The 21,724-nt window shown below is 46.7% G+C and overlaps 1 protein-coding gene across 6 annotated transcripts in view; it reads left to right on the forward strand.

Annotated features, from left to right (window-relative positions):
* The window catches only part of PAX7 (paired box 7), a 154,317-nt gene extending 133,724 nt beyond the window's left edge, over positions 1 to 20,593 (forward strand). For all 6 annotated transcript variants that reach the window (XM_074933900.1, XM_074933899.1, XM_074933902.1 and 3 more), the window contains 2 exons: positions 9,447 to 9,693; positions 15,012 to 20,593. In XM_074933900.1, coding sequence (XP_074790001.1) covers positions 9,447 to 9,693; positions 15,012 to 15,127 — 363 coding nt within the window. In that variant the 3' untranslated portion in view covers positions 15,128 to 20,593. The remainder of the gene's footprint in view (positions 1 to 9,446; positions 9,694 to 15,011) is intronic.
* Positions 20,594 to 21,724: the final 1,131 nt, after the last annotated feature.

Here is a 21,724-nt window from a genome sequence, read left to right on the forward strand (position 1 = left end):
ATATGAGTCCTTATCCAGTCCTCTGCTGCCATGCCTGACTGCAAGGATATATTTAATTTGTACACCTGATGGGTTACCATACTCTTCACAGAGTTCCTTCAATATGCCGGGATACAACTCATCTGGGCCTGGGGATTTTTAGAAGTTCAAAATTAAGTGCTTGGTTTTGTAAGTAAAGTGTTGATGATTACAATATAATCATTGTATTTCTCTACCCATGGGCACATTTGGTTATAGTCAACTTCCTTTAATGTGAAGATCTTTGGGTCTCCATATTATTTATTTATTTATTTATTTATTATTTATAACTTTATTTATCTCCTCCCAAGTCTTTCATCGGTCCTACAGTAACATTTCCCTTCTGCTACTGTTTAATGTAGGTTTAAAATAATCTGTTCTACCTATAAGAATGGCCATACTGAGTCAAACCAATGGACCATCTAGCCCAGTATCCTGGCTTCCAAAAGTGGCCAATGACAGATGCTTCGGAAGGAATGAACAGAACAGGGCAATCATTGAGTGATTTTTTGAACCCAGTTATACTTTTGGCCCTATGACACTAAGATATTAAAAAGGTATTGATATGAAGAAACATTAGGGCTTATTCAGTAGGTGAGAGGGGTGAGATGAGGTGAGAGGGTCTCAAAGTAGAAATGGGAAATATTAAGTTAGGTACAAATAAACATCTCTGAAATGACTTGGGGAGTAGAGAATGAATTTCCAAATGCAGAAACTGAGTCACCTCTACTGATGGTGTGGATCAGCTCCTTGTATTGGAATTCAGAACAGAGGAGGAACCTGCTCCATGCAGGTAGAGGGGCTGGAGGAACTGACATGTTTCCAAGAACACATGTAGGGCTCTGTCAACCTTTTCCTCTTCCAACAATCTTTGCAAATGCTGAGATAAGTGAAACTAAAGGAAAGAGATTTACAGGTGTCACCACAGAAGTCAAAGTTGGATTTTTCCCTAGAGGGAATCTTCTAGTGTTTTGTCCAACCTAGTTTTAAATGTTCCAAGTGATAGGGTTTCCCCTCTTTCCCAAGTGAGGGGCTTTCCGCTTCATCCTTTAGTAGACAATTCCACTGCCCAATAAATACATCTCCCTGGCAGGATGTTCTTCTTAAAATTTCCCTTTTTGAATGTCTTCCCATTACTCCAAGTTACACTCTCTCGTACAACCCTGTGTAAGATTTCTGCTTCATTGGAGTTTGCACTCCAAATATTTGTAGAATGTTATGGCCTTCCTTTATTCACAATTTAGCCAAGCTATGCATATTGAGGCCAACATTTTCTAAAGTAGCCATGGATTTTGGATGCCTTTAGGTGTCTGAAGATGGACACCCAACAATGGAGGCACTCAGAATCACTTGAGAAACTATTAGCCTTAAGCTCTGTTCTCCTTTCCTCCAGAGCCAATCCATCCAGCCTCCTGATCATTTTTTGCTGCTCTTCTCTGAACTCCTTACAATTTGGTCATATCTTTCTGGTAATGAGGGGTCCAGAAATAAATGCAATGTCACCATCCTGCTACATGATGTGATGCCTCCATAAATGCACCTAAAATTATATCAACCTTCCCTGCTCCCCTTCCCCTGGGTATCAAAAAAATGACCACATCTATGCCAACCACCAATAAGGATTTACTTTATCAGCTCTTTAAGGAATGATCATAGGGTGCAATTTTCTGCCATTGGTTATTCAAACCCAGCACCACCGGTATCTTTTCTCTCTAGTTCTGATAGCCGTTTTCCTCGGGGTTGACCTGGCGGCCATATCTTGCTCATCTAGTCTTGGTGTCACACCTGTCTAGCCTTCACATTACATCAGTCTAGCAATCTGCTTATTGGAAACCTCACACTTAAACATGAAGGAAGTCTGCTGAGTAAGTACAAGATTCATGGATGGGATATGATCAGCCACCTTGTGATGAATGAGGAGACTTCCTTCTCCCTGGTAGCTGTCTCTCCTTGCAGCGAGTACTCTCCTACTTACATACTGACCTGCTGCTCTTTGGTGTCACCATTTGAATGTACACAAGTTGTTTCCAGATGTCTCTGTGCCTGGGAGAGGCATTGTAGCAGCAGTGAGTTGGCAATCCTAGCCCTTAATTGTTTTTCTGCCCAGTGCCACATTCTGGTGTTTGTTCTTCTGGAAGTAATGGTACAAACCATGGCACCGCGCTTCAGGGAGAGCAGGGGCCTCAGAGCTGCCCATAGGAGTCCCACCTTTGCAATAACAACAATAACGTGCACTGACACAGCAAATTTCATCCCTGGATCTGTTATTATCCTCCCTTGTAAGAGGCGAAGAGACGTTAAGTGACTTGCCCAAGCATCACACAGTGAACCAATGAGAGAACTGGGAATAGAAGCCGAGTCTCCTGGCTCCCAAGCCTGTGTTTTAACCATTAGCTCACACTACCTCTCCCACATAGCTTGGGCAAGGTCATACAGTGAGTCAGTGGCAGACCTGGAAACAGAATCCAGAACTGCTGGCACCCAACCACCTGCTTTGACCCTCCCTGCACACCATGGATATCATTTTCACAATGGAGAGATTTCTGAAGGAGGCTGGATAATTTTCTATCATTCAAGTTTGTAGCTAGGCAACGTCAGACTATGATGGGGCAATCGAATCTCATGCTTCAGGGTATAAGCTGATTATCTTCTGGGGTCAGAGAGGAACTGATGTTAGCCCCTTTCTCCCCCACTGGTCAGGTGCATTGTGGGAGGAATTTCTTGCCTTGTTCTGCCATATCATATGTGGGCGGTCACGCTGTCTGGAGTGGCTCACGACTGTGAGTGCCTACTTCAGAGCAGACTGTCAAAAAACAGGGCAGACACCCCAAACTGGTGGTATGTTCTATAACTAGCCAGAAACAAATGAGAACTCCTGGATCACAATACTGGTCTTATAATGAAGTCACAGACAGTCCCCTTAGATTCTCCACCCTATCTTGCTACCCAGACAAACTGGATTTTGTGATAAAAGGTCACTCAAACCAAAAATCACACCACATCAGGTTGCTCCCAGCCCCAAGAGACCAGTCATTTCCCCCAGATCAGTTAGTACTCCAGATCTTACACCAAAGACAACACTGGCAGCCAATTCTATAGAAAACTATCTAAAGGTTTATTAGTTAAGAAAAGGAAATGAGAGTTATTGAGAGGTTAAAGCAGATAAAATAAATGCATGGCTGAGGCATGGTTTGTAACTCCAAATGGTGATAGTGATGTAATAAACAAAATAAACAGTCTCCCAAAAGTCTTTTCTGGGTACCCAGGTTCTCTCTGGGAATCTCCGCGTTGCATCTGGTACACTTCCCTATAAGAGTCCAAACAGTTCAGAGATGAAGGATCTTTCCTTGAATCCATGCATCTAGCATCTTCTCACAGAAAACAAGCTGACAGGGTCACTACCCACGTGGGCTTTTCCTTTGATGACATAGAGTGAGGAATGCATTTTCAGTCTTTGACCTCCAGTCATCACACACAGTGACCACTCGCTTTGAAATGAGCTCTTTTCTGTTAGAATTCTTCATTAGCATTCTACAAGGCTTCTTTCTCCTTTGACGGGTTATTTTGTTACAGGGATCTACCCAATGTAAATGTTTGCTACTACATTATAACAGGATGCAGATACGCGAAAACAATGCTAGTAACATCCCATTGTTTTTCATGAAGTTTAAACACCAAATACACTCTGATACATTTAACAATCGCTTTGATCTATACTAATTCACAAGTGAATTGGCCTGGGGCTTTGGCATGAGTCCGCCAGTGTCACACTGGCCATTGCCAGAAACAAAGTGCAGAACTAGATGGAGTGATTGCCTGTGGGATATCTGCAGTCCCTTTCATGGCTGCTTTCCCCAGACCCTGTGTAATGACACTAGCCAGCACAGGCTGTTAGTCAATCTGAGAACTAGAGAGAACCACAGACTCTGTCTGTGTCCAGCAGCCTCAATGAGGAGTCCCCTTCATATTCATTGCAGCCTGTCTCCTCTCCAGAGCGAGGGATAGTGGATGACCTGATCCTGTTTGTTTTCATGTTTGTGGAGGTGTACCCCAATGTACTGCCTCCCAAAGGAAAGATCAATCATTGTGCAGCTGACAGATTGAAAGATTCCCACGCTGTCCTTCTCTGACCCATTTTCTAGCTCCTTAGAAGCTGTGTCGGGTATTACGTGTGTTGAGTTGGCATAAAGGCATTGTGTGTTGGGAAGGAAGCAGACGGGGATTTGACTCAAGGTTCCCAGGGTGGGAGCACCCTAAGCTTGTACTCCCTTTCCACACCGAGCAAGGTGGGCAAGGACTAACCTGGCCCTTCCCCATCTTGGCAATGAGCAGCTGGAGTGAGGGGGAGAATATCAGTGAAAACAAGACAGGGCCAAAAGCAGCAACTCCAGCCTCGGGGTGCTGCAGGGGTCTCTAGAGTTAACTGTAGGGAGGGGATATTTGGGGGTTGTCTTTCTTCACATTTCTACAGATCATGAAACTTACATAATATTCTCTCCCCTCTTCCCCCCCACCTCACCCCGCTCCCTTTTGTATATAAAAAAATATTGCCTCATCACTTCGCTGCCTCTCAAACTCCTCCCCCACAACACACAACACCCCCACACACCTACCCACACAACCTCCAAACCTCAAAATCTGGAGCCCTGATTGCAGAGATTGAGGCTCCTAATTGCACTTCACTTTCCAAAGCCGCATTCGTTTATCATAAAGGGTGCACATTTCCCCTGCTACAGTTTCCACCGCCAGAGGCCCTGAGGGCCAGCTCAGAAATGGAGGGAATTAATTACATTTTTTAAACTCCCCTTCTTTTAAAGTACAGGAGAGAGTGATGAAACGTCCCGGGGGGGGGCGGAACTGGGGGACCGCAGAGACGATGCGGGGGCAGTGGCAGGAAAGGAGGTACCTATTATTTCATCCAGGAGGCTCCATTTTACCTTATCCTCAGCGCCCCTCCACCCCGACACACTGAGATCCTCCTTTCCCCCATGACAAGCAGTCTCCTAAAAGGGTGGAAATTAGGCCAAAGCCTCATAGCACCATGGCCATTATTGACTTACCCTTAAGTGCAAGCTCACGCCAAGCCTGTGACTGATTTGGGGCAGCAGCAAAGGAAAAGGAGATGGGGGGGGGGGGAATTGACAAAAGGGAGGGGAAGGCAAAGCTGTCCATTGCCATGATTGACAGGTAACAGATTTCCCTCCAGATAAAACCTTACAGATGTGGAGTGGGTATTGATTTTTAGTTAGTGATGCTAATGCACCAAGAAGTAATAAATTATAGGAAAGCAAGGTCAGAAAAGGAAAGGTAAAAGGACTTTGCATTCTTAAGGAGGGGATTACTCCATCTGCCCTCCACTTCCCCAAGTTCAAAAGGTTGCTGGAAAATGAGTTGCACCAGTCGGCGTGAAATGCCAGACAGTGCTAGCCTGCCCCCAAGCTGGAGTCCTCTTCTTCACCCCCTCTTGTGGAGGGTGTTCAACACTGGGTGGCTGATGTCAGCTGGGGTGGAAGAATCCAGGATCCACCTCTTGTTATTTTTGATACAATAGCATCTAGCGATAAGGCTCCCCAATGTACTAGGGTTGTACAAACACATAGGACAAGACAATCCCTGCCCCAAAAAGCTCACAGGCTAAATAGACAAGACAGACCAAAAAAGCATTTCACAGTTGGGGAACCATGGAACAGAGTGTTTGAGAGACCTGTCCAAGCTCACACAGTGACTCTGTGACATAGTCCACTACCTGAAACACACCACCACCCTTCTTCCCTTAGAGCCATGTGGGAGCATTCATCTGGAATACACTGCTGTCTTCTTAGCTGATGTTCTTTGCCTAAGAGTACCAGGGATCTAGAACAAGAATCCACATCATTGTTCAGGGCACAGAGCTTCAGAATTATGCTGCTGGCTCCTCTGGGTGCTGATATTCTGGGACCCTTTTGGCTTCTAATATAATAACAGTAATTGCACATCTGTACCATAGCATCTCATGTCCTAGGATCTCAGAGCTCTTTACAGGCATGTATTAATTCAGGATCTCGACACCCTTGTGAGATAGTATCAATCCCATTTTGCAATGAGGAAACTTTAGAGAAGTTAAGTGGCTTTCCCACGGTGTCACAGAGAGTCAGGAGCAGACCTGGGAACAGAGCTCAGGAGTCTTGTCTTCAGCTGCATGAAACTCGGCTGTTGTTTTTTGCAGAGATTCATGCAGGCTTTTCTCCAGTTTCAGCTCTCACAGGTTGGGATAATGTAGGCCTGAGACTTGTTTACACTAAGGCCACTTCACCTCACTCCATCTCGTCAGAGTGCCTGAAAGTGAGTGTAGTTGTAACTGGCACCCACTTTGAGGCCCTTTTACACTGCCAGAGTGCAAGCGAGGGTCAGCCCGAGTTTCACCTTACGTTTTTGAAAGCTCATAGAATCCCTCAAACTCAAAGTGAAAGAAAACCACCCAGTTCCACATGATTTCTACATGCAGCATCTCTGAATTTAGACTATGACCAAATCTTCACTTGTACAGCACTACAAACACTGGACAGCTCACTAAGGAGTGTAGGAGGAGAGAGGAGGTGATATCCTAGCCTTCAGTTAGCCGAGCTATGGCTTTCCAAAAATAATTAACAACAGCCATTTGTGCACCTGCTCCTAGTCATGAATTGAATTTAATATCTCAGTCTGGCCCCACATATGCCTGGGACAGGTGCCCTAGGTGTATGTATAATAATAAATAGCCAAGCCACTTGCCTCATTGATGATCAGTTCCTTCTGCGCCAATTCTCCTAGTCATGAAGCTCCTGCTGTACCATATGAAATCAGGTTACACTAGACCAGGGGTGTCAAACAGACAGTCGGCCAGCCTGATCCAGGCTGCCTGATGTATTTGTGTGACTTGCGTGTCCTATTCAGATTCCACTTAAAGCAGAATCTCAGCGTCTGTTTAAAGGGAAAAAGCAGGTTTCTGACCCTCGTGATGGTGAAGAACACTTCCAGATATGAACGGAAGGAAAACCAATGCAGTGTTGCCTTCCTGAGTCTTCAGAGAGCCTGAAACAATGGCTCAGAGAGGTGTAAAATCCCCAGTCCCTATAAATCTCATTAGAATGTCAAACTCAAATGATCGCACTTTAACGTCAAGATGAACTATTGCATAGCTGATCATTTCAGCAGCTGGAATGTGGAAGGGGGTAGGAGAAAAACCCCAGGAGGTTGGAAACAGGTGTTGCTGTAAGGGAACATAGAGGGAAGAGCAGAGGAGAGGCACAAAGACAAGGAAGAAGGGGCGAAAGGAGGTGGGGAAAGAAGAGAAGTGAAGGGCAGAAATAGTAGTGGCCCAAAGGGACACTTATTTTTCTACTGAGGGATCCAATAGTAACTAAAAGTTTAGTTAGCATTTAAAAGCTAGATTGATCCCATTGGGCATCCGGTCCAGGACTTAAAGTGGATTTTGGCCCTTTCCACCACAGAAGTTTGACACCACTGCATTAGTCCATCCTGTCATCTGAAATCAGCTGAGCTCCAGAGACTGTTAGAGTTCTGAGGGAAGTTAGGACCCTGTGCTATCCACGTTGGGGCAAAGATGATAGAAACCCCTGGGATCCCAGGGTGAAGAGCCCCCTTATCTGTATTGTACCTGGAATCAAAGGAGGCAGTATGCATCTGGAGCCAGAGGCTAAAAATATAGGAATTGCAATTCTGGGTTAGACCAGCGATCTGTCTAGTCCAGCAACCTGTCCCCAATACCAGCTTGTTCAGAGAAAGATACAAGAAACCCTGCAGTAGCGTTATAGGATAACCTGCTCTCAGAGAAATTTCCCTGCTAATCCCCAACAGCTACAGGCTGGCATAAGCCATGATGCAGGAGGGTTTACATCACTTTCCAAAAATGTTGTGGGAAAAGGCAATGAAGTTCTTGATGATACATATAGCTAAAGTGTGGACAGCTCCATATAGTATGTACAGGGCTTTAGGATACGTAGCACTTACTGCTGCTGGCTTTGTGATTCCCTGGCTCACACAGCCTGGGGCTGAAATAATGTGTGAGGAAGAGGAGGAACTCTGAACGCCCCAGCCCAGTAGACCCCCAGGATAGGGGTTATACTGATTTTCCAGCTGATAGGCTGACACCCACTCCAATCCCCCATCACCTTCTTCTCCTCAGGGGTCCAGCCATTGCTGATCTGTGAATCCAACGCTGAGACAAATCCCCGAGAAGGGACTCAGCCTGCCCGAGTCGGGAGGTGACGCTGCGTCCAGGGAAAAGGTCTTTGCTGGACTCCTGAGTCCTTCCGGGGGAGGGGGAGGGTGAAAAAGCAAATGTCAATCCGCCCCCCCCCCCATCATTCAGGATAAGCTCCTGACTTAGCGAGGGCAGGGAGGGGAGGAGGGCGATGGGGTTGAGTAGAGAGGGAAATAGCTGTTCTATGGAATCCCCCCTTGTGTCATTCCGAAGAATGAACCCTCTGCACAATAGCTCCCCAGGCCACCGGCAGGGGATAAAGGGCTCGTTCTGCCTCTTGCTGGGCTGCAAATATTTTCAATTTGCCACTTTAATTGATGTCAATAAGGTTATGCTAAATGTGGAGATTTTCAACATTTCTGCTTTCGAGCTCCACGCTGGCTCCCAAGGTGACCGCTGCCCACCCCCGGGCGAGCAGCCAGCACAAACGCCGCAAGCCTGCACTTACCCAGTGACAGGTGACGAGATCAGCCCAGCTGCGTCAAAGGCGCCTCTCCTCCCCTCAGCTCCTGGTCAGGGCTCCCGGCCTGCAAACACTTACACACTTGACAACCACGAGGAACCTCACTGATTTCAATAGGGCTGCGTGTGGTAGTAAAGTTAAGCAGGTGCTCAAGGGTTTGTAGGATCAGGGCCCCGGTTCCTATCCCTATAAGCAAACTGACTCGCTCCATCCTGCTCCTGTTTGCCTTCCAAACACCTCTCTTCTAACAGGCATTTTCTCTGCAAAATGAACCAACTGTGCTTACAGTCCCGAAGTGGTAAGATAGTTTAGGTGCAGCCTTAATTACATTTTAAGGCCAAGGATAATCCTGAGATGGGCTGAGCTTCTACCAGCAATTTAACCCCCTTTCCTTTACCTGTGCTTTTGGATAGGGGGTGGGCGAGTTCAAATCCCCAGATCAAAGCCTGCTCTTCCGGGTTGGATCCGAAACCGGGAGGTTACTATTCAGATCTGGTTCCGACAGGAGCCCAAGATGGCAGAAATCTCATGACTTTTATTCTATCTTTATTTGACTTTATTCTCCAGGGTCTTCAATCTGGCACCGTTTGGCAAATGTTAGCTGACTTAAAAGCCACCATAGATATTGGCTGTCACAAGACCACCTGGAGGCAGATCCTGCTGGATCTAAGCGTGCTCTCTTCAAGTGCCCATCAACAACGCTTTCCCCTTTTGCTTCCCCAGGTGATGAGCATCCTAAGCAACCCGAGCGGCGTTCCACCGCAGCCCCAGGCTGATTTCTCCATCTCTCCCCTCCACGGTGGTTTGGACACCACCAACTCCATCTCCGCCAGCTGCAGCCAGCGGAGCGACTCCATCAAGTCTGTTGACAGCCTCCCCACCTCGCAGTCCTACTGCCCTCCCACCTACAGCACCCCTGGTTATAGCGTGGACCCCGTGGCCAGCTACCAGTACGGACAGTACGGACAAAGTGAGTATCGATCCCACCAGAAAGTCGGCTGGACTTAAGCAGAGTTAGGTGCGGGGGGGAGTTGGGGTAGAGGAACCAGCAGTCAGATGGGGTGTTGGCTTGGATTCCCGTGGATGTTTGTACAGAGAATCATTCTTTAGGGACTAACCAAACAGACACCGTCCCGCTCTCTCCGTGCTCTGTACAGGGTCCCCCACTCACTTGCCAGCTATTGGAAAAGTCTGAATGAAAGATATTGAATAGAAATATTTATATTGTAAGGGAAGGAGGGGTACCTCCAGGATCCCTCTGCTTCCCCGTCTCCTACTCCTGCTCCCTCAAAGACCCTACATCCTGGTGACCCTGCTTCTGTCCCAGGAGAGTTAGACATGCCTAACATGACATCACTAGCCAAGGGACTGAGCTCAGCTGCACCAACCCAACCTGTCAATAAAAATATAGGGCGGATATCAGCACAGCGTGAGTCCGTCATTAGAAAACCGCATTTGATGCACACCACAGATCCTCAGCGGCCAAAACCATCCCATTCAAACAATTCACAGTCCCCGTCACTCCATTCTGACCCAGCTGCCAACACCCCCACCACCTCTTTAAGATAGATGCTTCAGGTGACAAACCCTCTCAGCTCTGGGGCTTCCTCAGCCAGAGGAGACTCATGCCAAACACACGGAGGTGGGATACATGGCCACTCTGCTACTACACATGCAGCCCGATTGGGAACAGAATCCAAGCAGCAAAGAAACAAAAAGGAAAGAGAGAGAGAGTTTCTCTAGCCTTTTCGTTAGGAGTTACATGCCATGTCAGCAGGTACATTTGTGCAGGTAGGTTCTGGACTTTCGGGTGCTTTGAATGCAGCCATCCCCTTCCAAATTTGCATAGTAATTATTGTTGCTAATGCCTCCATTTGGCCTCAAGGATGGGGATGGGGGGTTGGATGAATGGAGGTAACACACCTTTCCCAACATTCAGAAATTGCTGACTGTGGAAAAGGGCTTCTCATGTTAAAATTCATGCTGACAGGGGGAAATTGCCAGGCATGTGTGTGCTTTTGAAATCTGTGCCGACAGGGGGAAATTGCCAGGCACATGTGTGTTTCACAGGCGACATCATATCCAGGAGTCCCAGCACGGGTGGAATTGAAGTGTCCATTCCAAGCCTGGTGCCAGTTCCAAACCTTAGTGTCTCACAGCCCCTGGGTCTTTTATGCCTCCAGCCCACCATTTCCCTTGTGACCACGGCAGGCCTGGTCCATCAAATCTCACTTGTTGCTTCAGTCAAGAAAAATGCTGAAAGTGTGTGTGTGTGTGTGTGTATGGAGCAGAGGGGTGCCAGCCTCTCGAGAAGGTTTTGTATGGGAATCTGTGACTCTTACCGGGCAACACTGGGGATTGATTAGTTTGGCAAAACCTTGTCAGCCCGGTTTGGTTCTAGGAAACTTAGAGATAGGCCAGAGTCAGAATCCTGGGTGTGAACACAGTCAAACTTTTGTGAAATTTAGATCTGGAACTGAACCCCGCTGTGACTTATTTGAGCCCCCAACATTTGAAGGCTGGGGGAATGGCTCATCTTGGCAACAAAATCTGTGTAAGGCATTCTGAGCATCCTCACTTGCCTCTGAGGCGAGGCTGGTGCCAAGGTCTGCCACCTCAGCCAAGGCTCACTGAAATCAAGTGGAATCTTTCCGTGGGCTATGGATCAGGCCCAAAAGACAGCGGTTGGGAGGGTCAGTTTCACCTCTAGAATGGCTGGGTCACAAAAACACTAGAGACCCTGGCAGAGGGCTCACCTGCCGGTGTTAAACTAATAATAAGTGTGTGTTGTGAGAGAGTGACCCGCAATGGGTTAAAGGTGCATCCTCTTCCTCCCCTAGCTCTCCCGCATGCCCATGGCTTGTCCTCGGTGACCTTTCCTTCCATTCGGCCATGGCTTTTTATTCCCCCCTCCGTCACAGCCCTTTAATGTCTTTAACTTCTATGGCTAAATGAGAACCGGCTGTGGCGGCAGACAGGATCAATAGCTGCTTCCCCCTCGCCCCTCCTCTTTTTGTTTTTAGGGAGCTTGATCTGCGACCCCTTGACCTTCCCCTCACTTCTGGATGCAAGGCTGGACACACGTGCTATTGATAAAAATCTTAAACAAATTCCAATACCATGTATTTCCAATAAAGGTCCCTTCGGGCAGGACGTTAGTCACACCCCATGTGTGTAAAAAAAGGGGGGGGGATAAAATTTTAAAATAAAAAGAAGGAGTTGAGAAAAGACAAGCAAAAGATCAAAAAGGAGGAGAAAAGAGAAAGAAATGCTTGTCTTGTTTTGCTGCAGGGATTCTTATTCGGGGCTCTCTGTGTTTATGAAACCATCCGCTCAAATCCCTTGATATTCTTTTATTTGTCTCCCCTTTTTTGTTTCTGTCTCGTGTCTCCCTCTTTTCTGCAGAGTGTTTAGACTTTCATCCAATTTCAAAGTCTGGTTTTGAGCTTACGGTTCAATCCACCGGGCGTGGTTTGCAGTGGGAACGTTTTCCGGTTTATTTCAATCAGAACCCGGTCTCCCAAACATTCTGTGCCCAGCAGCAAATCTCGTACGATTGACAGAGTTAGACCAGATGTGCCGCGCTCCCCAGAGACATTCAGGTAGCCAGCCACAAAGGGTCCCTTCCTGTTGCCGAGGTGAAGGTAGGGTGAGAAGCTTTTAACACACGCACACACACACAGACAACCTCCACCACTTCTTTCCATTGCTGGGAACTGGATTCACTCTCAGTCAGATGAGCCAGTGAAGCCCAGCTGTTCCCTGTGTAATACTCCTGCCTTTCAACTGGGTGCTGGATGGCAACTGTGGCCACAAACCAACATTATGTGTGTTAAAATCAGAGGCATTTGAAGCTGCAAAATCCCTATATATATATGATGCCCTGTACAGAGCCTGCTCAAAAGCCCATTGACTTCAATAGGGTTTGGATCAGGTCCATAGAGAACATGATCTCTCTGTCTATCTAAGAGATGCTGAGCACATGCAGTACCTGGTATAGTCAATGAGAACTGTGGGTAGTCAGCACCAGGCATATACACACACACACCCGCTCGCACACACTCCTGTGTATTTCTTTTTGTTTTGATTTCCATTCTGTATTAAACCAACTCTGATTTCTGGCAGGGAATGACCCACTTCCCATGAACCCTCCCCAGAGGCGCAGAAAGAGATGGATGGGTGGCTTTGGTTAGTTGATTGGTTGGTTTTTAATAATAATACCACCACATTTCTATCCCTAAGTGATGACCAAAACAGGGAGAGCAACTTCTGACCAACCTTCAGAACGTACTAATTCCCCAGGAGAATTAACATTCCCAGCTGGCCTTGCTTTTCCTCCCTCCGCAAGTACGTGTCGGAGTCCGTGCCTTGCACGAATGTCAGCATGTGTGTGGGGATATACATAAGGATGGATGCACAGAACCAGCACAGGCATAGACACAAACACACGCACGCACATACACACACGCACACACAGCACTCTTAATTGTATGGGCAATTTGGCCATGTGTCAGGAATGAATGTGGTCCACTAGCCCATCTCACATGTAAACACTCACCTAACACACATGCACCGCAGCACAAATATACAGGGCTAAGCCTTAGGACCAAGCAAACTAGGGACAAGGGAATCTAATTCTTCCAGGATCTTCTGCGCACCCCAATCCACCCCCCATTTCCCAGTCTTGTGGTCCCATCAGACTCCAGTGCAGGTGGGCCACCTCAGGGGCTGAACTCCCTAATAGGCCTCATGCTGCCCTTCACACCTCAATGTAACTTTATCCTGTGCCTGAGTCCATTTGCCGCTCACGTGTCCCAAGCCATGAACACTCATACACAGAGGCAATACGCAGCATGTTCTGTCCCAGCCGGTGGGGAGCAGGGGTGCCAGATTAATGTGGTCCTTACAGTTCCCAGAGGCCGGAGCCATGCTAATGATGCCGGTGATGGAACGCAGAAGCGTGAAAGGAATTCTAATAGATATGACAAGTCTAATAAGAATTTGTGTCTGGAAGGGACCCCCTTTGGGGCAGGCATCTGACAAGATGTTGATGGCTGAAATTTGTTTACTCATTGGCACCGATGGTACGTCTCCTGCCAGCTCCTTATTAATCTAATTTGAGACATTATAGCTAGTGAGAGGGAGAGACTTTTGACTGAAGCTCTGCTAATGAGCGGTGTCACCATCCTGCCCTGTCCCTCTTCCCCTTCAGTCCATGGGGCGGTCTGTTGAGCTGGAACTTGGTCACAACTTGGGATATGGAGTCCCCGGATCACCTCGGGAGTTGCCAATGTGTCTTCCATGATGATGATCAACAGAGGCTTCTCCCAGAACGGGAGGAAGGAGGCGAGGAATGAAACTATCAGAGATGTATCAACATACGGTGTCTGGGTCAGATTCTAATCTCACTCACACTGGGCTAGCGCCATTGAAACTAGTGAAATAATTTACACCAGCGTAACTCAGATCCGTGGTGGGCTCTGTGGCTGTGAGGGAACACAGGGAGTTGAGCATGGAGATCTCTGTGCTCACCCAGCGCTCCTACCAGCTGTTGTCCTCTTCAATCTTCATCCTTAGGCAGCTCCCCAGGAGATTCCATTGTCTATGGGGGATGGGGAATTCTTGTGTTTTTTTCAGACGTTTTCACTAGGTTTGGGGAAGATGAGTACATCTGTAGCAACGTGTGCAAAATTCTGTGAAGGCAACCACTGCATTTAGCTCCAGCAGGGCCTCCTCTTCTGTCAGGCTGCTCTAGCAGGGCCTGGGTCTATCTGTCTGTGACTCCCCTCCCCTGGTGGGGCCAGCCTGTCTGCAACTCTCTCTGCGACAGGGCCGGTCTGTCAGTGACTGCCCCCCGCGGCACGGCCCACCTGTCTGTAACTCCCTCAGTGGCCGGGTCCATCTGTAACTAACCTAGTGGCGGGGTCTGTCTCTCTCCCCCAACCACCACAGAGGACCCCTTTGTGTCTGTGACGCCGCCTTCTCCACAGCGGGGCATGCACATCTCCAACTCCATCTGTGGTGATGCCCATGTGTCTGTGACTCCCCCTTGTGGCAGGGCCTGTCTGTCTGTGACTGCTCCCCATGGTGGGGCATGGGTCTGTGGCTCCCCCCTATGGCTGGGCTTATGTGTCTGCAACTCCCGCCATGGCTGGGCCTGTCTGTTAGTGATTCCCCTTGTGGCAGGGCTTGTTTATTATCCTCTTTTAAATGGACCTAAAATGCCTCATGCTCCCCAAATCCCAATCCTCATGCTGTGTTTTTTTTCCACTCCCTTTTCCCCCACAGCTGCTGTCGACTATTTGGCCAAGAATGTCAGCCTGTCTACACAGCGCAGGATGAAGCTGGGAGAACATTCAGCTGTGCTGGGCCTCCTACCAGTAGAGACAGGCCAGGCTTACTGAAGAGTCCATCTGTGCCAACAACCCACTCCAGCAACCTGGTACCACCGGAGAAAACACCACCAGCAGCCTTCCAGGGTTCCACCTCTGCCCAGACCCCGCTCCTTTCCAAATCCCCACCACTCTGCACCAACGCAAGCTGTGAAGGAGATGGGAAAGAGGGGGGAAGGCTCTCCATGTATCCAGTTCCTTACCAAGCACTCTTCTAAGACGCCAACCCAGCCTCTTTAACCATGACTCCTTCTGTGACCAGAGACAATGGGTTGGATACATTTATTAACCCTAATGTTCATGCCCTCCCTCCAGCCCACCTGGTCAGCTTGGCATGCTGCCCACACTTAATGACTTTCCATTGATCTCGGTAGTTGGCACAGTCAACACTGAATTTCTTTTTCCATTGTAAAATATATATTTTTATTTTCCCCCCTTCTTTTTTATTGTAGTAACTTGGTGGACGTTGTACAGAAGGAGTAACCAAGCTGATCACTAAGGGTGATGTCATTTGGGACCAAAAGACCTTTGGACCAAATATAAGAAGGTGTTTAAAAAACAAATGAAAGTTACAGCAAACCTGTCCACCCCCCACGCTGCTGATAGGATCCCGTAGCAAGGGGAAAGTAGGCAGGGATGTTGCTCCACATGGGTGGGATTCGATGGATGCTATAAATGCTCCAACCTGGGACCTCTGGAAAGCGTAAATGTAAATTGTTGAGCGGGGTTATGAGAATTTGGGGGCAGGTATGAGCAACGCTCACTTTTCCACTTAGGGACCAACTAGATCCTGACAGGATGGTGTGGGGCTGGCTGAAAACCACTTGCATCCAATAGCAGCAGGAGATTCAGTAGGAAATGTTGGCACATGTGCGTGTGGAGGGCTGGCGTGGACAGTGTTTGGGCCAGGTGGTGTCTGACTGGGCAGAGTGAGAACTGAACAAGGACCTTCTTTCTTTCGCTCAGCGAGTTCGATCCTGGCAGTGAGGGAGAGTGGCTGTGTATGTCGGCGAGGGAGGTGCACTGCCCAATGTGTGCTGTAGCTGAGCCTGGGTCTGGCCTAGCTGGAGATACTTCAGCTTTCAGAACTGGGTCCTTCCGTTGCTAGAACATGATTGAAATGAAATGAGACTCTTTCTGAAGGCACCTGTCAGGGATGTCTCCCGTCAAGCGAAGGCCTGAGGGACAAGTTAGTCGCTGGGATGGAGGAGGTGCATTAGCTAAGGCAGAGTGCCACACAAAACTGGAGTTTGCATCATGCACTGGGGAGACAGAGGGCTGTAGGAATGGTCTGACCACGACAGTCTGTCTCCAACTGGCCAGAGAGAGAGGGAGGCATAAACCCACATAATGCACCTGTTTGTGCTGTACTGGACGGTAGAGGAAAGACTCTTGTGCCCTTATGCACACAACTCTTTATTTCCCAACCTACCAGGATAAGTACTTGTCTCTTACCTTAAGTAACTCGTCATTTTCACCATCCTCTGGTCCTTTTCCGGACAGGTTGATCTCTTGGTCTCTTCTCTTCATATTTCTGTGTTGTTTATTTTGGAGGTGCTTTCTCTCTAGGCCTCAGATTTTGTTCTTGTTCAGATTTGCCTCCCTCTTTTCTGTAGCATACAGCACTCTTTCCTCTGTACCAACCCATGATCCTGCTCAGCTCAACGTTCAGATAAACCCAGCTGGGAATAACAAGTTATATGTGAGTCACGAACCACGTGGGGTTTATACAATTTATTTATATGGTGTGGTAACAATCTTCACTCCCCCAGATAAAATGCTGTAGCAGGTCCCTAAAGATTTAGACTTTCTTCACTCTCTGACTCCATTTAAATGACCCACCTCCAAGAACACACTTCTGTTTACTCATCACCCTGAAGAGGATGGGGAAAGTTGCCATTGAAACAACCCATCCTGCTCCTTTCCTTTAAATGATCTTGTGCCAGCCAGTGACTAATTTGTAAGGTCCAATGTTCAGTGGATTGGCAGCAGATGCTGCACGCTGGGTCAGTCAGATATGACTTTCTGGTGTCTATATTGGACGTATCTTCAGTGGAGCTGAGAGATGTGCGGGGACCTAGTTTCTGCCTCCCAGTGACAGAGGATTAAAGGGCGGGTGAGGGGGCGGATTTCTTCCCTGCATCCTTCAGCTTCTTCTTTTTGCATTTCCCTCAAACCATCAGTCCTTGTCTTTACACCTGAAGCAACATCTTCTGGGCTGTTTCAGGCTTTCTGGTGCCTTGCCCTGGGCTGCATTTTATTGTTAACCACAAAGTTGCCAACTCCCGTGGACATGGCAACCCACATGGGCAAATTGCCAGTTCTTAGCCAAAGCCAATTTTTGCTTCATGTGTTGCTCTGTATTGTATCGGACACCATCCATGGCTTTTGTCCAGCCCACTGCTTCACTGGGATTTGTTGTTCCGAACTCCTGGAAGCATTTTAACACACAAGATTCATCTCTCTTATTTATACACACACACTGCTGTTCAGCAGCTGGGTTGCTAACAATTGCACACAGAATCCTCTGCAATGATTTGTACAGGGAATCCAAATCCCTCCTTTTACTTGTCCAACTGTGCAACAAATAAAACGGTGATTCCAGAGCTTCCCCTCGACTACAGGAGAATTTCCTGGGATCACAGAACTTCCTAGTTCTTGCATTTCACAATGCCATTTCCAAGACTAAATACTGCATATAAAGCGGGAGTTGATGAAGGCAAGAATCCTGGTTTCTTAGAGGTTACTGGCAAACTGAGATATGATAGACAAGAGGTGTCGCCCAAAGCAAGGCGATAGAAAAGGAAAATCTGAAATGGATCTGAAATGAGGAAGAGCAACTTTTGAATCCCATTTCTGGCTTGACTGTCCCTCCGAGTAACTATAATAACATGTTTCAGAGTCGCAGCCGTGTTAGTCTGTATCTGCAAAAAGAACAGGAGGACTTGTGGCACCTTAGAGACTAACCAATTTATTTGAGCATAAGCTTTCGCGAGCTACAGCTCACTTCATCGGATGCATGCCATGGAAAATACAGTGGGGAGATTTTATATACACAGAGAACATGAAACAATGGGTGTTACCATACACACTGTAACCAGAGTGATCAGGTAAGGTGAGCTATTACCAGCAGGAGAGAAATATAATAACATTATTACCCCAACCACATCTAACCTGGAGAATCAAAGGAACATCTGGAAACACAAAGCAGATGCTAGGGTGTTTCCATGAGATAGTCCATGGGGTCAGTGACTGAAACATCCATTTTAACCTGCTCTAATACCTCACGATTACCGCGGGTTTTGAACAGACACCGGTAAGTACTGCTGGAGCAATAGAATAGGATGTTACTGTGTGCCATGAGCTGCATTAATCAGCAAAAAATATTGACAGCTCAGTGAGGATAAGCACCCAAGAAGGGCTGTCATGCCCGAGAAATGTACAAACTGGTATGTCTTGGTGCTGTTAGGAAATGTAATGTACAGAGGGAAGATGTTAGTCCCCTGTATTAACTGAGCATTGTGATCACCGACAGCCAGTCAAAAAGCTCTAATCATATCCCAAGTCCTAAAAGCCATTTTATACTTCAACTAATTAAAGCCATTTTTGACCAAACTGATTTCTCCTCATCTGCTACACGATACAACCAGCAGGAAAGACCCAGCTTGTCACGAGAAACGGTTGGCCGCTGATCCCGCCCACAGAACTTCCTCTTCTCCCTGCCTTGTTTTCTTGTGTACTTGTGTGCGCATATATACAAAAGCAAGAGACACACAACAGCTCCCAGTCTGTAAGGTGGCCCTCAACAGCATACAGCAGGTTCTAGTAGTGGGTATATTGTTAACAGACAACTTCAGTTAAGCTAAGAGCCAGAGTGCAGGAGCCTAAGATAAAGAGTCTGAAAAAGATGGAGCATTATAGAAATCTGTTTACCAGTTACCTTCACCAGAAAGTCCACGAACATCCTGGCTGCTGCTGTAAATAGAGTTCTTAGAGGAATATGAAAAACGCCCCATGCGAATAGCTATTCTCTGACCCTCTCCCTGAGGTCGCACTTAAGTACATTAGTTGGATATTTGGTCATGTGCTGTATGTTTATAGAAAGTTGAGTTTTTTTATATACTAAAAACACAGTGAGTGCTGTGCTAGTTTAAAAAAAACGGGGCAAACGGTAGAAATTTGCATATTGTGTGTTTTCAAAATACATTCCAGAATCTTTGGGGTGGGATGGGCTTGTTTTTGTGTGTGGGGGGGTGTTTTTTTTGTGTTTTAATTTTTTTAAGGTACATTAATGTATGAAAGTCAAAAGGTTTTTTTTTGTTTTGTTTTATGGATTGCCAACCTCAGTTCTGCTGAAAAAAAAAGAGAAACTTGGGGGATGAGGTGGGGAAGCAAAATGGAGGGAGAGATGCCCTAAAGGTGAAGTGCTAGGAAGGGTGGAACTGCGGCTCTTGGCAACGGGCAAGCATCGGACTCACAGGAGCCTGGAGAACGCCTGGCCAGAGTCACTTGAAGTGAAACGAACAGGCCATGAGCAGACATTCCAATCATGGGGACGCAGGGACACCTGGGAACCCCAACAAATCCCGTGCTTAATAAAACAAACCAACTGAAGGACACATTCAATGGACATTCTCTCAGGTTGATTTTTTCCCATGCCTGTGAACATGATCCTTGTGGGAAAAGAAGTAATGGATTTGCTCGATCTCCCCACCCACCGGCACCATTCCAAGACCATGCTGGTCACTATCTCACCACGTTCTGCAGCTCAGCAGATTAGCCCCTGTTGCTCAGAGACTTTGTGTATTTAATGCTTCTAACCCATCACCCCTGACACCTCCATATACCCATCTGGGGAATATCTACATAGCACTATAGAACATTCCTTATTCCTAGTAACTGCGGATATGTTGCTTCTGTGTTTGACTCATAGCCATTTTGCTCCATGTGTATGCGTGTGTGTGTGCGTGTGTGTGCGTGTGTGTGTGTGTGTATATATATAATCGCACCATAATTTATTCAGCTATATGGAGTAGTAGAATAGAAAGAGAAACTGGTATTTGCTTTAACTACCTGCTGCCTGTAGGTGTCTCTCTGTAACTCAGGCATAACTGTTATACATTAAAAAAAAAAGAATTAAAAGTGTCTTTGGAGGAATTAGTTCATTCACTTCACAATGTGTCACATACAATAAAATGGGTGCTGCATGTCAAAGATCTTGGAGTTTTATGGGTACTTGGTCTAATAATAGGGTCATTTGAAAGTGAGGGGCAACTCAGGCCCTACATACCTAATTTAATCATATTAACACACATTATGAAATGCAAAGAAATGCATTTTCACAAAGTGGTTGTTTTCATAGGACCAACAACACACTGATTTAACCTCTCCTTGGCAGCAGTGGGTTCATTAGCCCACACACTTCTCAGAGCCAGCAGGGGCTCAGATACCATGATGATGGGCACAGCATAAGACTGTAAATAGTTAACTAGGGTGGAAGTCAAAAAAATTCCATCAGAAGGTTGTTTTGTTGTTGTTCTTTTTTAACTTTTTGGGTTTTGTTTTGTTTTGCTTTTTAATGGAAAATGGCTTTTCATTGAATCAGAAATTTTCACCAAAAATTGTTTTTCTTTGAAAATTATACATTTTTTGCTGGCAACCACAATTTTTATTTTCAAGGCGGTTGGCAGGTTTATGTATTTGTTTGTTTGTTTGTTTGTTATTCAACCAAAAAATTCTTTAAAATTCTACAAAAAGTTTTATCAGCAATTTTCATTTGCATCAAAATTTTCAAAGGGGAAAAAAGATTATTTCCCAACCAGGTCTAGACATAACCAATGCTTTTTGTGCACAAACAAATGTGTTTTGGCTTGGCAAGGCACCATGTGAGCTGAATATGTTGTTGAACAAAAAGCACCATTTTAATTTCAGTGCCAGTCAAGAAACTGGAGTTTGCTCAATGGAAAAGTACAAAATCAATGGGAGGAAAAGTATTTTCAAGTTTCTAATAGGGAATCACAAATGATGGAATAAGTGGCTCATGGGATTGGCAATTGGGAATGGAGCATTTCACCTCTAACTCAAATACAGAAGTTAGAGGTCAAAAGTCATTATCATATGATGACTCTTGCACTATGTCTGTGAAATGAGATTATTTTAGTCCAATTTCTGTGGGCCAACATCACAAAAACTACCACAACAATTGGTATCTTTGTCAGTTGTCTCTCAGCAGAAAGAACAGTTTGCGAATAGGTGCAAAGGATGAACTAACTTCTCATTCCTAGAGGAGGTCCATTTTGGACAACTGTCCTGTCACAGAGTGACTGGCCTCTTTAAGAGGGAACGAGTCCAGTTCACCTATGACCCAATAGGAGGGCACCTGGCCATTATAAAGAGCCAGGGGGCAGCTAGGGGACAGGAAGAGGACAGGGGTAACAGGAAGTAACAGCAGGGTCTCTGTAGACAGCTGCATGAATACTGTGAGAGCAGTAGTTGGAAGCCACTTGGGGAAGAAGAGCTGGTGCAGGCAAGGTGTCACAGAATTGGCCAAAACTGGGGAACCTGCCAGGAAGAAGGCTCATGAAGGGAAGGGGGAAGAACCAGCTCAGC

This window comes from Natator depressus, chromosome 18 (assembly GCF_965152275.1).
Source record: "Natator depressus isolate rNatDep1 chromosome 18, rNatDep2.hap1, whole genome shotgun sequence".
Taxonomy (NCBI): Eukaryota; Metazoa; Chordata; order Testudines; family Cheloniidae; genus Natator; species Natator depressus.